This window comes from Panthera leo, chromosome D1 (genome assembly GCF_018350215.1).
Source record: "Panthera leo isolate Ple1 chromosome D1, P.leo_Ple1_pat1.1, whole genome shotgun sequence".
Lineage (NCBI taxonomy): Eukaryota > Metazoa > Chordata > Mammalia > Carnivora > Felidae > Panthera > Panthera leo.
The window spans coordinates 101,735,761-101,752,544 of NC_056688.1; the positions used below are offsets into that span (position 1 = coordinate 101,735,761).

General features: G+C 42.2%; 1 protein-coding gene across 1 annotated transcript in view; it reads right to left on the reverse strand.

The window, feature by feature from the left end:
• Positions 1–13,163: 13,163 nt before the first annotated feature.
• LOC122200739 (fatty acid desaturase 2-like protein FADS2B) overlaps positions 13,164–16,784 on the reverse strand; it is a 29,307-nt gene continuing 25,686 nt past the window's right edge. The window contains exons 10-12 of the mRNA XM_042906462.1: positions 16,099–16,178; positions 14,646–14,771; positions 13,164–13,215 (exon numbers count right to left, since the gene is read on the reverse strand). Coding sequence (XP_042762396.1) covers positions 13,164–13,215; positions 14,646–14,771; positions 16,099–16,178 — 258 coding nt within the window. The remainder of the gene's footprint in view (positions 13,216–14,645; positions 14,772–16,098; positions 16,179–16,784) is intronic.

Consider the following 16,784-nt stretch of genomic DNA (forward strand, 5'->3'; position numbering starts at 1 on the left):
ACTTCTAAAACCAGATTTTGCATTCTGCTGCTTATAATAATTTGCAGTAGTCTCCATAAGCATGTCCCTTCCCCTCCACAGCACCTGCGTTTCTTATCTCCTCCAAATCAAATCTCTGCAGCTACTACTTTCCACAAGGCGGTCGTTTATCCTCTTGTAGATATACAGTTTTGTTCTCTCGGTCCTCAGATGGATTTATTGGGTGTAGAGAATGATTTGATGTTTATCTAGCTGTGTTTGAGGGAGGAGGCAAGCTTTAGGTTCCCCTGTTCCCCTACCATCTTAACTCCCTTTAACATGTTTTTAAATTGTGCCCTCCCATTCAGTATATTGCATGACCATTTTGTGTTTTTGTTTGTTTGGTTGTTTGGTTGGTTGGTTGGTTTTGTTTGTTTTGTATTTTTGCAAAATGGAAGTTGTCATGCATGCTTTGTATTACAAAAAAATGTATAATGTTATAAATCTCATTCTTACTTTTAATGTTACTCGGCATGATCTTTCTAAGATATGACTATTTTTAATTTTTCAACTGCTTTGCATCCCTCCCTGATTCTCTTTGGCCTTTGTGTTTCCATGGCTTATCAAAGTAAAGTGCAGTTGCATTGCTCCCTTCTCTGGGAAGACTTACTTCCTTCTTCCAATGTTAGTCTGTCTCTTCTGGACTCCCATAGTATTTCAAAACTTCTGTTGCAGTAACTAGGATTGCATTTTGCAATTCAAAGAATCTTCTTATCTGTTTGTGTTGAGATGCTCCACAGAGGAGACCGACATATACATTTGTGCAATTCTAGCAGCTAGCATAGCTTTTACAACATATATTGTCAACAAATGTGCTTTGAGTGAATGAATGATCAATCTAATCGCTAACGTTTACTGAGTGTGAACTACGTGTTAGACACTGTACCGGGTATTTCATGTCTATTGAACTAATTCTATCCTCACAACAGCCTATGATTTAGGAACTACTAGGGACTATTATTAACATTATTTTACTATTTATTAACATTATAATAGAGAGAAAAACTGAGACATGGAATGTTCAAGTAACTTTGAAATTCATGTAACTTATTGGAGTGCCTGGGTGGCTCAGTCGGTTAAGCATCCTAATTCGGCTCGGGTCATGGTCTCACGGTTTGTGAGTTCGAGCCCCATGTTGGGCTCTGTGCTGACAGCTCAGAGCCTGGAGCCTGCTTCTGATTCTGTGTCTCCCTCTCTTTCTGCCCCTCCCCTGTTCATGCTCTGTCTCTTAATAATAAATAAATGTTAAAAAAATTAAACAAAAAAAGAAATTCATATAACTTGTAAAATTTAAATTTATAATTTGAATTTCTTAACCTTCAGGGTTGAGTCAAAGTGGGGACTCCTCCTAAGGGATGGACCCCCTGCTTTTCAGCAACTGAAGCCACTTACCCAAGATGGTCATGCTGGGGCTTATGGAAGAACATTATGAACTGGTGAAAAGATTGTTTAAAACAGCTAATGACCCCAAATGATCTCTTGAGAGTCCATGAGGTTCATAAGTTTTCACCCACTAGCTGTTTTAGGGTATTTGCATGGACTTTGTTCCTCTTCTCATAGTCCAGGCTGCTTAATATGAAATGTGTGTACATCTAAACTAAGAGGGCAGTCTCTGGAATTGAAATTAAAACCCCGGTTCCATCACTTAGTTACGTGGCTTGAATAAACCTATTCAAAACTTCTCTGAGTCACATAACATGAAAATAGATATTACTGGTTTTTCATAATTTGAAAATGGGGATTATTTTGTTAAAGGTCAATGAGATCATGTATTCCAGTTAGAAAGCTGTCCATATTATTATATTTTATCACCATGTATTCATTAATATTTATAGAATACCTACTGTGTCTGAGGCTCTATATCAGATGTTGAAAGGTCATAGAAATGCAATGTAGTTTAGCTACCTTATAAAAGATAGTGAGCATCTTAGAGGTAAGTAAATAATTTAGATAGGAAGTGGTAAATAGTATAAAATATTTATTGCTACAAAGAAAGCCCTGTGGGTATTCAGTGGAAAAAGGAATTACCTCCAGGGGTAGAAGTTGGCAGTAAACATGTGCTAAACTGGTAAAACTTCAGGGAGAGACTGACTCTTAAAGTAGCAGTGTGATTTGGGCATAAAAATATATGTTGTTTCATATGGTATATGTAATATGTTATATATACTGATTAACTGTATATGGCTTCTTGGCTTTGAAGAAGTCACTGCCATGTTATGAGAGGAATTGTGGAGAAGGCCACACAGAAAAGACTGTGGATAGCCTTTAAAAGCTGGAAGCAACCTCTGGCTGATGGCCAAGAGGAAGGCAGGAATCTCAGTCTTACTACTGCAAGGAGATGACATCTGCCAATAACACTGGGGAGCTTAGATGTGATCCATCCCTAGCTGAGTCTCCAGATGAGTTCCCAGTCCCGGTTGACACCCTTATTGTAGCATCTCAGAGGATACAGTTAAGCAGTGTCCACGTTTCTGACCCCTAAAAGTGTAATAAAATAATTGTGTTCTTAAGCCCTTAAATTTGTAGAAATTTGTTATGTAGCCATAGATACAGATTTTGGAATTACGACAATACAGCCCTATTGAGAAATATTCACTTTCTCGGTCTTCCTAAACAACGCTGCAATAAATATCTTTAACTATATGGCGTATTAGACTGGAACTTTTATTTCCATAGATCAATTTGCAAGTCTGAAATTCTGAACTAAAGATATTTTCTTTGTTTTAAAAAGATACTGTCAGATTCTTTCTAGGTTGAAGTAACACTTCAGTTTTCCATTAACAATCGGTGAGAGCATGGGGTGCCTGGGTGGCTCAGTCAGTTAAGCGTCCAACTTTGGCTCAGGTCATGATCTCACGGCTCATGAGTTTAAGCCTTACATCAGGCTGTGTACTGACAGCTCAGAGTCTGGAGCCTGCTTCAGATTCTGTGTGTCCCTCTCTCTCTTCTCCTCTCTCTCTCTCTCTCTCTCCCTCACTCCCTCTGTCTCCCTCACTCCCTCTGTCTCCCTCTCTCAAAATAAACAAACTTAAAAAATAATTTTGGAGGACGAACGATTGTTACATGAAGGTTCATTATAGTAGTCCCTTATGCATTTGAAAATTTTATAAATAAATAAATAGAAAGTAAATGAATAAAAAGTAGAGCAGGAGAATTCCTTGGGTGCTGGTTCCCCTGGTTCTATACTATCTCCTGGGATTCTTCTCAGGAGCCATCTGCCTGTAGGCCGAGCCTGCAGAAAGGTTGGTGCAGAACCCCCTAAAACAGGGGCCACGCCTCCTCTGGTGGGTTCTTAGCCAAGGACCATGAAAACAAACAAACACCACCTCCCAGAGGTAAAACAGAAAAAGAACATGAGGATGAAGGAGGAATCCCAAAGACATTTGTCCTGGCAGAGCAGTGGGATGCCTTCTTTGGGCCAGGGCCTAAGCTGCACTTGGCTACAAAGATAGACTCCTGGGTTCAAGTTCTGCCTCCACTACCCCCAACCGTGTGACCTTGGGCAAGTTGCTTAACTTCTCTGTGATTTCGTTTCCCCTCCTATAAAATGAAGATAATAGTATCAATTTATTGGTGAGGGTATGTGTAAATGACTGACACACAGTAAGTGCTAAATAAACGTTAGTATTATAATTATTGCCTGAACTTCCCAATAATCTATGGCAAAGGGCATGTGGGGAGGTCGGAGGGGACACCTTTCCTTCCAGCTCATCCATAGACACAACAGGTTCTGGGCCAGGTAGTAGGGCTGGTGGGGAAGCCATTCTCCAGCAGGAACTCACCCAAGTACACGTCTGCACTCCGGGTAGAAAGACATGCCCTCAAATGGGAAGGTCGTGAATCGTGAGTCGTAGATGCGCAGTAAGAAGGAAGCGGATTCACTGCCGCTGCATCATTTGCCTCCAGCTTTTCCAACTCCTTTTCTCAATTGAGGCGCCTCTCGCGCGAGACCCATACCCCTGAACCCCTCCTTGTCGGTTCCCCATTGCCCCTCTCCCACCAACGCCCCACTTTTTCTCCCAAATCTCTCACCTCACCCCCCACTCTGCGACTTCCCCAGCCACTTTCCTCATGCTGCTGTTACCCATCCTCCCTTTCCCAACTCCCCAACCCCCCCCATCATCCCATATGACTCCCCCTCCTGCATCCTGACTGGGGCAGCTCCTGCATAGGGGCCCAGTGGCACCCACCTTGCTCCCACCATTTTTGACAGCCCTGGACCATCTTAATTTTATCTTTTATATTAGTCTCATCTTCTTTATGAAATTGTCAACTCCTTGGGGGCAGAACAATGGCATGCCCATATTCCATGTGACCGCAGCACCTGGTAACTACAGTACTGGCTCTCCACAGTTATGTGTTGGATTGGATTCAGTTATCTCTGAAGTGGGCATCAGACATCCTTCTCCAAATATTACTCCACTGGATACCGCTGAAGGCTTTGACCTCGGTAATTCCAGCCAGAACCCGACCACACACCCTCTGCAGGACCACTGTGTGATGTGGTGGGTGGCTTCAAGAGGAAAACAGCAGTCCTTCAAGAAAAGTATTTATCCAGCACCAGCTCTGGGTGCGAGATAGAACAGTGGACAAGTCTGTCAAAAATCTGCTCTCAAGGACCCGGTGTCATTTTCCCGTTCTCCTTCCACTTTGTAAATGACAAAGACATACTTAAATGCACTCATTGCTTTGGGAAGCACTCTTCCAGCCTTCTGTATTAAAACTTATTTTCCAGTGAGATGAGATGACCAGTAAATAAGATAATTTCAGATGATGTAAAGACTATGAAGGAAAGAAAACAGGTTGCTGGTTAGGGAATCTAGGCAATGGTGGTGGGGCGGGGCGGGGGCGGGGGGGAAGGCACATGGATTCTGTGCCTAAATTGGAGTGGATAGGTGGTGACTGGAATGATGAATAGGTACCTTTAGTGCAAACATCTGGGAGATTCCCGGTAGGTAGGACATCAAGTTCAAAGGTGCTAATAGAAGAGGAGAGGAAGCAAGAGAACATTCAGGAAGCTAATGCAGTGACTCCTGAGAGCTGACCGGTGCCAGGCCTGGTTCTGATCATTTTAACATACATTGTATTTTTAAAACCTCAAATACATTCATCCTTTATCAATAAAGGAGATTCTCTCTAGGAAGAGGCAAGCTCATGATCACATGTTGGTTAGTAGCTGTGTAACTTTTAAGAACCCTAATTTGGGACTCTGGTGACTGCACTCCTCTGGCTAGAAGCCCCCCCTGTGGCTTAGGGCAGCCTCCCTCCTTCCTTCCTCAGCTCTGCCTGGTCACGCCCCCATTAAATCATGTGTCGGAACACTAATTCTTTAGTGTAAGTCAATGTTTGCATTTGTCCCCATGAGAAAGGCACCCAAATTGCTCATGTGCAACTTTTTCCAACTCCTTGAGCAGAGTTCCAAATTACAGGCTTTAATAATTCCAGCTAGTTAGGCATTTTTTGGTCCTCATACCGAACAGAAAGCACGAGCATGACAGTTGGATTCTGAGCAGCAATTATTAAGAATGTTTATAATGCTTGTCATGAGCAACAGTAAGATCATTTACGGTTTTTCATTATTAGGTAGCAACATTTTGTGACTTTGGTCGTTGTGCTTAATTGGGAAATTTTGTTGGTAACATTGAAATATTCAAGCTCAAATTATCCAAAGGCTGGAGTTTACATTTTATTTTGGATAGGACATTTGTCTTTTGCAAATAAACTACTTACTTAGTACATTGGAGAGACCTTAAAAGGTATGGAAAATTACTACCCACCACCCCACTCACCCACCTCCATTTTGGGCCAAATGAGGGGTGTGTGTCCTGGGAGAAGGGGTGGGGATCAAGGAGAGGGAGTTGGTAGGAGTTAGGTAGAGAGTAGTGGCTATTTACCAACTGACATGGCAGTGTCTCAATCTTTTAATAAATGATACAGCTAAAGGGGCTGTTTCCCATTTCTGTCTGCAAGAATAGCAATGAAATCCAGACTTGTCCCTTGAGGTGGTGTAGACCAAGACTTTCCAGCTCATGTGTTCCAGCCCATATGAGGTCATCCTCATATGCCGATATATTGATCCCCCCATCTCTCAGTTCAGCTGCCTGGGGCCCAGAGAACAGTGTCCAGGGTGGGCCCTCTTGGGCAGTGAGCATCCTATCCATTTACCCTGGTGTTTTAGATGAAGATTTTAATTTTGTGTCTGTGCCATTGCAGAAAAAACTTTGGGTGGTATGCAAATAGCAAATCCTTATGTCTACTTTTTATAAATGTTGACAAACTTGGAAACATTAGCAAAATCTTTCTTTTAGAATAAGGGAAACATGTTCAGGGCACATTCTTCAGCTTGGATATATCGTTTCTTCTTGAAATGAGCGAAACTCAACTTTGCAAACTGAACAAAGTTCCACGAAATGAAACAGGATTTCCTCTCTAATGTCTTCTCTTGGTATTGGACTTGTTTCCTAGCTGCTCCCCTAACCTTTCTTCTTTCCCACCTTCTGCCTCTGACATTCCCTTGTATTTCTCACGAGGACCCAGTGTATGTCTTTTTTTTTTTTTGCGGGGGGGGGGGTTCTGGCCTGTATTTGTCCCCACAGCTCAGCTGAAAATATCCTTGAGACTCTCTGTCAAATCAAGTCTCTCCCTCTACTCTTTTTTCTCAGAGACTTCTCTGAAGACCATGTCCGAGTTGGCATCTTTTGCCCTTATGTCCCTTCTAAGGTCCAAAGGGTGTTCTCTACAATTACCTGCTAGCCATTCACACTTATATTTTCCTTCAGTAGCATAAACTCGAGATGTTTAAAAGAAGTCCTTCACTTTTGCTTCTCTTCCACTTGTCAGCCCTTGGCTAATGTCACCACCTGCAACGTGAACTTTTGGTTGTCTAGATTCCCTAATGTTTAATTACGTGACATGCCCCGTCGATCCAGCCTCTACAATGTGTCCCATTCATTCCTTTCCATGTCATTATTTATCCCACCAGCTGAATACACATTCTATCTCTCACCCAGGTTTTTGAATTAGTCACCTCACTGGTCTCCCTTCCTCCATGCCACTCATCTTCCAATCTTCCCTTTGTGTGGTTCCAGAAGGGTCTTTCCAGCTCATAGTTTCCCTGTGGACCCACGTAGTCTACTAAACTGAGCATATATTTTCAAGCCTGGCATTTTAGATTTTGTTTCAATGTGAACTCAGTTTAACTTCACAGGCATACCTACCATAGCTCTAATTAATTATTCATGAAAACATTTACTAGCACCCACTCAATGCCAAACAATGGGTGGGCCAGTAATAAAATGATGAGTGTAGTGTGTGTACAGGCAGGAATAAGTTGTATCCGTAAGGTGCACAGGGGATCAGAATTTATCAAGAGAGACTTAACCCGGTCAATTAAGTCTGGGAAAATGTCCCAGAGAGAACCATACCTGTACAAATAACAGGAAATTATTTTTGAATGCTGCAGAAAAGCCAAGACAAACTAGACCCATTAAAAGTGAAGTTGAAGTGTAAGTGAGGGGAAAAGCTGGTGCACCAGTTCACAGACTCACACACCTCTACTCTGTTCTTTAAACAGTAGCTCGCTCCTACCTCAGGGACTTTGCACTTGCTTCTAATGATTCTGCTCATCAGAATCTCATGGCAGGCTCCTTCATGTTCTTCTCAAATTCACCTGCCCCTGACCGCCTGATCTAAACTAGTCCCCTATTTATCGTTCTCTCTTACAACACCCTGTTTATGTACTTTGTGGGTAATCATCTTGCTTTTTCTTCATTTTACTTGTTTATTGACTGTCTTCTCCAGTAGAATGTAAAATTCAAAAGACCAGTCTACCCACTCTTGATCACATCACCTCTCCAATGCCTGATGCATGGTAGGAGCTCAATAAGTATTGCCAAATGAAAGTGAGTGATGAAAATAAATGTATATGAATAAGTGAAAAACAAAGAAAAATAAATGTGTGCATGGTGTTTATTGTTTTGAGTTAATAATTTTGCAGAAAGTTACATGCATTATATTCCCTTATAGGAAAATTCCCTTAAAATCCCTTCAAAGGTGAAGCTGTTCCACGATGGTCACCAATTCTTTACTGAAGAAGAGGAATGTACTTTGTGGTTTGCATAATCTGAAGCTTATTTTTCGAAGTAAATTCCTGGAAATTTCCTTTGAAGCACATGCAAAAATCAGATGGACTAATAGACAGATAGGTAGACGATAGGAATGAAATGAGGTGAGTTTTATAAAATGTTAATGTTGAATTTAGGTGATAGAGACTCAGATGTTCACTGTAAGATTCTCTCCAACATCGCTGTCTATTTGTAAAATTCCATAAACACTGTTGGGAAAGAAAAAGTACCTGAATATATTCCTGCCATCATGAGGTTTTATATTCGATCTTTTATACTTTCTGCATCTTTAAAGTTGATGATTAGCATGGAAATAGTCAAGAGAGTCCTTTATAATGTCCTGATGAAACAACAAATGGTATACTTATATCTGGTATGATTTTCCTTTTTTTAAAGTTTATATATCTATTTATTTATTTATTGTGAGAGAGAGCACACATGTACGGGTGCACACGTGGGTGAGTGAGTGAGTGAGTGAGAGAATCCCAGGAGGCACCACACTGTCAGCACAGAGCCCAACACAAGGGTCGATCTCACAACCATAAGATCATGACCTGAGCCAAAATGAAGAGTCAGATGCTTAACTGACTGAGCCACTGAGGCGCCCCTGGTAGGATTTTCAACAGTGAGGATTGTGCTGTCACCCAGTTAACCAGAGGTTGGCATAAGTAGAACCTCGGGCTCTCTGCTATCCCTTCAGCCTGAGATCTGGAGATTTTGGCTGGTCCCAGGGGATTTAACAGCCAGATGTGGAAAGTGCCTCAAGGGTGTTACTTGTTGCAACGGGAGAAATCATTTTCTCGCTTGTGACTCATAAGCTTCTCACTTGGTGAAAGGTGCCACTGTCATTATAAAAATGATTGTCTGTCCATCTTGTGTTTCTGTGTGACTGACTCTATGGCCCTCTTGCTTCTGGTGGGTCTGCGATTGGAGGAACCTCATTATAACATAATAGCAATAATAAGCATCAGAATGGGTGTTCTCAGCTTATGAAACTATTCCGTTTGCCTTACTCCTTTGTCCCAGTCACGCTATGATATGGACGAGCCAGCTAATACTAGGCACACCTGTTACACAGATTGAGGTAGGAGGGTATAAATGACCTGGCCAATTTCACTGTAGGGTGTTAAGGAGCTGAAATTAGGGTCTGGGTTCTGACTTCTATTCCAGTCACCCTTACCTAATGCCCAACTGACAGTGCGTGCAAGTTCTCACTGCCTCATTTTACCAAGAAGAATGGTGCTTTTGAGGAAATAGGGTTTCAGGGAAGACCATATGAAGACAGCCACAGGGAAGATGAATTTTCCCTTGGCTGAATTCATGTTAAATCACCACAAAATCTCAAATCCGTTTCTTCATCCTGTTCCTCTACAGCTGATGCAGTGTCTATCATTTCTGAAAGTTTACATCTCAGCTTGCCCACTCCCGAGTGAAATTTTTTATGAGCAGGATACTCTTTTAGGACTGGTGAGTAGAAGTGAGTCAATAGGAACCTTCCTTCCTTCCTTCCTTCGTTTCTTTTTCTCTCTTTCTGTATATTTTACTTTCTTTCTTCAATGTTTATTTATTTTTGAGAGAGAGAGAGAGAGCGAGAGAGAGTGCAAGCAGGGGAGGGGCATAGAGAGAGGGAGACACAGCAGGTTCCAGACTCTGAGCTGTCAGCACAGAGCCCGATGTGGGGCTCAGACTCACAAACTGTGACATCATGACCTGAGCCAAAGTTGGATGCTTAACCGACTGAGCCACCTAGGCACCTTACCAGGAATCCTTTCTGAGTTGGTGCTGTGCCTGTCATATGCAACTCTGGCCTTCCCTTCCCCGGGGCACCTGTTCCTGCTGAGGTGAAAAGATAACTATCTTAATGCTTATTCCATCACCTCCTGGCAAGTGATTGAAATTATTCCAGAAATGCCCACTGTCGGTATCTACTAATGTCACTTAATTCCCCTTTGCTTTGAATTCCTTGACTTGGAAATTAATGAAGGTTGACTATGGAGTCAGACATCGCTGGGTCTGAAACTACTCCAGCCACGTCCCATCTATAACATCAGGCAAGTTGTTTGGCCTGCCTAAGCCCCAAGTTTTTCATCTATAAAGTGAGATTAATTATAGGACTTGCCCCAAGGGGCTATTATGAAGATTAAATGGAATAATGTCCACAAAGGGGGTAGCTCAGTACTTACTGCTTAGTAGATGTTCTTATGTTTTGATGATAATTTTAATAATTCAGAGTTAGAATATAGAAATGCTTTTCATATATATGACATTTTTTTTCCTTTCTATCAAATTAGAAAGAATTACATTCACATACTTGTCTTCCTCCTTTCCCTCCCTCTCTTCCTCCCTCCCTCCCTTCCTTCCACACATCTTTGTTATGAGTCTCCAACAGATCAGACACTCCCTACTCTCATGGATATTGCAGGCTGGGGTAGAAGACAAACAAATTAATGAATCACACAAACGAATGTACAATTTTACCTGTAGTAATTGTTACAGAGTGTATAACAATAGGTCTTGATTTACAATAGGCCTTTAGTGTGGAGGTTGCCCTGAGATCAGCAGGTGAGTGGTAGGTAACCAGGAGAGAAGAAGTGAGGGCAGGGAGGGTGACAGAGGGGTTCAGACACTGGGCTTAGGGGCAAAGACGCTGTAGCAGAGCAAGTGTCATGACTGGAAGAAGCCACTGGGGCCAAAGCAGAGGAAACAAGGGCCAGTCTGGTACAAGGTAGGGGAGGGCAATGGGGAGGGGCCGATGTAGGCAAAGTCTGTTGGCCATCTGAGGGTTGGTTCTTTATTCCAAGAGCCATGAAAACCCATTGAACAGTTTCAGGTAAGGCTGTAACTCAATTCTCAGGAGTCATTTAGTTTAAAGACGCAGAAGTCTGGCCCAGCAAGCCACCTTCATTCAAGCGGCCATAGAGCAGAGATGACAGAAATGAAATACCCTGAGGACTGACCATCTAGATTCTCCCTCAGTGCTCAGTGATGTGGGAAGCTGTGAACATCACAGGCCTTGGTTCTCCTTCTCCAGGAGGCTTGTTGAACAGGTAATAAAATGTAGTCACATTCCTCACCAAGTGCAAATACCTGTCAGCACAGGGTGAGGGAGAGAAATCAGTTGAGATAGCTCATGAAAATGACTACTATGCTGACTTGGGACGCCTTAAGCAGGTTAAAGTTTACCCACCATAAATTTTTATTCTTACCTAGCAACTTGCTTGAACTAATTTCACATGTTTTCCCTACAAAATGTGTCAAAATCTCCCAGATGTGTTCAGTCCCACAGTAACCAACTCCATTCAGGCAACTGCCGAGTGGTCTGGTCTCAACACAGAGAGGGATGCCTTTGAGTTACTGAGTCTGTCCAGGGAGAAGTCAACTTGCTATTTCTAGTGACCAGGAGGAGAAACAGGACTTGAGCACCTCTGGGGGTTGAACCAGATGAGGCAGAGAAAACAACCACTGTCCCCCACACCCACTTGCAGCCCTGATTTCCGGCAGGAGAAATCACTATAGATCCACCAGTAGGTGGAATATGGGTTATGGCCATATCCATTAGGGCTTATATTATAAAGAATCATAAAACCAATAAAGCCTTTCTTCCTTTCTATCCTCTGCTTAACTTCCCTGTTCAATATTATTACCATTTCAATGCTCCTCCTCCCCCCCCCCCCCCCAACCAGTTCTTGCTTTCCTGGCTTTGACATACATGGTTAAGTCCCCTGGACCTGTGAGTCACTTCACATACTGTCCTTCATTGCCCCATCTTGTACCTCTCTGGCCCCTGCTCCCTCTGCTTCAGCACCAGTGGCTTCTTTCAAGTCATAACACTCACTTCTGCCACAGGATCTGTGCTCCTGAACCTGGGGATTTAATTAAGAACAAAGAAAAAGAGTATTTTGCAGGGTTTGGAGTGAGGGAATGAAATGCTTCCTGGTAGCATTTCAGACACCAGATAAATCCCTAATGCTGACTTGCCTGGAGCTGCAGATGGAAGTTTATAGTGTTTGCTTTCCCTCCTCACAGCTAGGGTGAGCTCCAACATGACCCCATGAACAGATGAGCAAAAGCACCAAAGCCAGACATCAGTATGGTCTTGAGAGTGTCCACTCATCCTTCTAGCACTGAAACTCTCTTATCTTAAGAAATGCGTAACTCGGTGCTAAGCTTGGAAAATGCCTTGACACAGCCTGGGGCCTACATTACAGAAAACAAATCTCTTTCCTTCGTCAGAGTTACTGAATAGCAAGGCACAGTATTTCCGCTCTTGTGGGTAGGAATTAGGCAAACCAGTCTTATACTCAGGACCAGTTTACGCTTTAGCAGAAGGCCAGTAATGCTAAAATATGGAAGCTTAACTCCTGTGTCAGTGGGCATTGGGCCTGGATGTAGGGAGCTCCTTAAGAGATTTTATAAGTTGGAAGAAAAATACATACACACCATAATTACACATATGCCATTACAATAAGAAAAATCCAAAGTGACGCTTGAAGCATTTAAGGAGACTTTAATGTTAATTATGTTTAATTTTTAGAGAAAAAAGAGGCTCACACATTTAAGTAAGGAATAAGCAAAAATTTGTATGGTCAACAGAAATTTCTTAAATACACCATTCTCTTCTAAGGGCAACCGTGCTGTTTTCCCAAGTGTCCATCAGAGGTCTCTCTTTTGTCCCACTTCTTCTTATACCCAGTTTCTCAGTAAGCCTTTTGCCTGGTTCCCTTGCATATGCCCCAGTGATGGAGATGATCTGATTAGGTCTATTAGTAGGACTAAGTTCAAGATTCTATAGAAGAAATAAAGAAAATTGGCTCCCATTTCCCTTTTGGTACCCTAACCATCTTGTGTTTCCATTGCAGAGAAAACCTTCAGGGAGGGGGTTATCATGTGCCCTTGGGATTCACACTCCTGGCACCGCAGGTATGCCCATGGCACCAGCAGGTAAGCAGGAAAGAGCTCTTGCACATTCATTAACCCCCTTCAGAGACACAGCTACATGTGTGTCAAGGTTGATGCTCTGCTTCATGTTTCATAGTAAGCATCCATCCAGAGGGTTGCAGATTTCTTCAAGTCCCTGTGGGAGAGGTAAACAAAATCATCAGTAGATGAGACTTTAATGTAAATGGAGATGCGCCATGGACCATGCACTCCTTTACTTGGCTCAGGGAAATGTTGTCATTTTCAGTTATGGCTGAAAGATGTCTTTTCTGTTGCCCAGTGGAGGGAAACAAATACACTGCATTGCATGTTAGCAGATGATTTCACATTTCCTTTAGGGAGGGGGTTCAGTTTTTCTTTCATTTTATTCTTTTTTGTACCCCAGACTATCAACAGTCCTTTTCCCTAGCATTAAAAAAAAGCTTCTCTGAATCTCTGTAAGATAAAGCATATACCTCTATACCAACCCATCCTGTTACACACTCATCATATTTTACAATGTGAAAGGTGTTTTTCTAGGCTCTGGGAATACAGCAGTGAGGAGGAGCAACATAAGTCCCACCTATGTGGAGTTCCTCGTCTAGCTTGGGAGACACGTATTAAATAATTTATTACCCACGATGTTATTTGTTCATGATTGTGATAAAGCTCACAAGTGAAGAGAGGCTTGTGCTAGAGCACCTGCAAAAGCAGGTGACAGGTTGAGTCCTGGGGTTGAGGAAAGACCAAGATGAGGAAAAGGCATTTATGAGCCTTGGAGAAGGGATGGAAATCGACAAGGTTTTATGAGGGGAGGCCATGGACTGGAAGAACATTCTAGGCAGAAGATAAGGGGACAAAGGACAGGAGATGGCAAGGGACAGGGAGTTCTGTAGCAACTGAAGAAGGGCCAGATCTCTGGAGGGCAGAAAAGTAAGATGGGCATGGTGAAGAGTATGTAACTGGAGCACCATCTAAGGGTCAGATCAGGCCAGGCCTGGCCTAGTTGGCTTCATTCAAGACACTGGCAATTTTTTTCCTAATTCCAAAAGACAGGGAAACTTACTAAAGTCTCATCATAGGCTGTTAATGTTCTCTGTGGAGTTTTGAATGCACCAAGATGAGTACTGACTTTCAGTTCTGGTGGGTTTCTCTGCTCTTGGTCAGTCACCCCTCCCTGATCAATACAGTTATGTCCCTGGACCCTGTAGGCAGTGCCTGTAGTTTGCAACTCTGGACCATGATTTGAGAGTCCCTCCCAGCACATAAATTCTAAAGCAGGTCAAGATTCTGTAGGGGATACAGAGTCAAATAACATGCGGCCTGGTTTTAAGAAGCTTGATACTTAGTAGTAGGGTAGCAAGGCATTTTCACTAAGAAGTGCCCACAAGGCAGTAGGTAAATGGTAAGAATTATTTTTTAACATTGCATTGTTGATGTTCCCTGAAGGGTCTCATGTCCATGCTGGGCATACAGATGTCCCTTAATAAATAGCTTATGGGTAAGTGATTCACAAGCCAGTGAATAGTGTGGAGACAAGCAGTGAGGGGGAAATGAGAGCTATGAGCTGAGAGACTCTGTAATTACCTGGTGATATCTCCAAATGCTTTCAACAGGGGCTTGTTCACATACTGCAATCCATGCTTGGCACACAGCGACCTCACCAAGGGTGCCACCTTGTGATAATTATGGCGTGGCATTGTGGGAAACAGACTAGGGAAACAGGTACAGGAGATACAAAACTTAGATAAAAGGAGCGACTTAAAGGAGTTTTTATTCCCCTATTATTGGATAAAACTCTATTTGCAATGCAGACCTTGACGTTGTACAATACTTCTGTTCCAGAAAGCTCAAAAACTGTTGCCAGAACACTCCAATCTTATCTCTCAACCCTCTGTAAGCCCTGTGGGTGGCTAATGTTTGGGAAGACCTAAGAGAATTACCTCTATCAAATATATTAATTTGACCAGGTCATATGAAAGTATAAGATTTTCTACCATTCTGAATTATCTAGAGAGCTGGAGGGGTGCCTAGCTGACTCAATCAGTGGAGCATGGAACTCTTGATTTCAGGGTTGTAAGTTCAAGCCCCACATTGAGTGTAGAGATTACTTAACAATTAATTGCCTAGTGAGCTGGAGATACCCCCCCACCAATTCTGTCTCTGTCTCTCTCTGTGGATACCTCTAACTCCTGTACAATAAATAAGTGAGTATTCAGTAAGTTTTAGTCAAGGTATATGGGGGAAAGTTCTAAGATAGGAATAAGAAGGGAGGAGAGATGGGTTTTATTCAAGGCTTTTAATTACCAGCCAGGTGAACTTTTTAGGTTTTAAACTTTACTTTGATAACATATGAATAATAAGCTTTCTTGCTTTGCCGAGATTTTAAAGGAATACCATGAGAGAAAGGATGAGAAAATCCCATGAATAGGTATAAGAACTTTTTCCTTCTCTATCACAGATACAGCTTAGATGAAGAGGAAAGATGAATAGGAAAGTCTCTTCCTTGAATATTCTGCCGAGATTGACTTTCAAAGTACTATCGTTTTCTCCTTTGGTACATGTGCATCTAACTACCTATTGGTAAAGTATTTCAAATATCATTTGGAAATTGCAACAGAAACTGGATTTCAGCTGATTGTTTTGTAACCTTGGCTCTAAAGATATAGATACAGGTTGATATTAAAAATAAAAATTAATTTCAACATAACTTTGTTACACAAGTATCATGATTTTTCTTGGGTTTTGCCAACAAACCACATGCAAAGACAACAACCACCAATTCCTAAGTCCTTGGGAATCTACGAACTGAGTCATTGTTATTTTTCCAAGATTTCCCTCCATTTACTCAATTATTACGCCTTCTGCTTTTCTTTCTTCACTTTCTTACCTTTGAAGTTAATAGAATTTAGAGAATTCTGATTCATTTTTTCCCTCTGAAATCCCTAGTCTAGGGCTCTGTTCTGGACTGTATGGAGGGTGGGGGACTGTTATAAGTGATAGCCTTTGCCTTTTATCATGGACTGTTTCTATCACTCACTGGTGCTCAATCTGGAAGTTCAGATGCCCAGTGAACCAGTCATTGAAAAAGGACTGTTCAACATTACAGGTGGCCAAGACCTGCAAAGAAAAAGCTTACATTAGATGTAAATAAGCCCATGTGTCAGATTAAACAAATTAAACCTTTATTTATTCTCTTTAAGTCAATTAGTCAACAAGTATCTATTTTCTGTAAGAAACTTTGAAGGATAAGAAAGATACACAGTGGGGCCCCTGGTGGCTCAGCGCATTAAGTGTGCAACTCTTGATTTCAGCTCAGGTCATGATCTCGCGGTTCATGAGTTTAAACCCCTGGTCAAGCTCTGCACTGACAGTGAGAAGCCTGCTTGGTATTCACTCTTTGTCCCTCCCCCCAACCCACACTGTTTCTCTCTCTGTCTCAAAAAATAAATAAACGTTAAAAAAAAAAAAAAGCACAGTGTCAGGTCTCAAGGAGCTTATGATTTATATAGGCTTTTAATTATAGCTTTATAATTTAAAAAAAGTGATAAGAGGGGCCCCTGGGTGGTTCAGTCGGTTGAGCCTCTGACTTCAGCTCAGGTCATGATCTCGTGTTCGTGAATTCAAGCCCTGCATTGGGCTCTTGATGACAGCTCGGGGCCTGGAGCCTGCTTCAGATTCTTTGCCTCCTCTCTGCCCCTCCCCTGCTCATACTCTGTCTCTCTC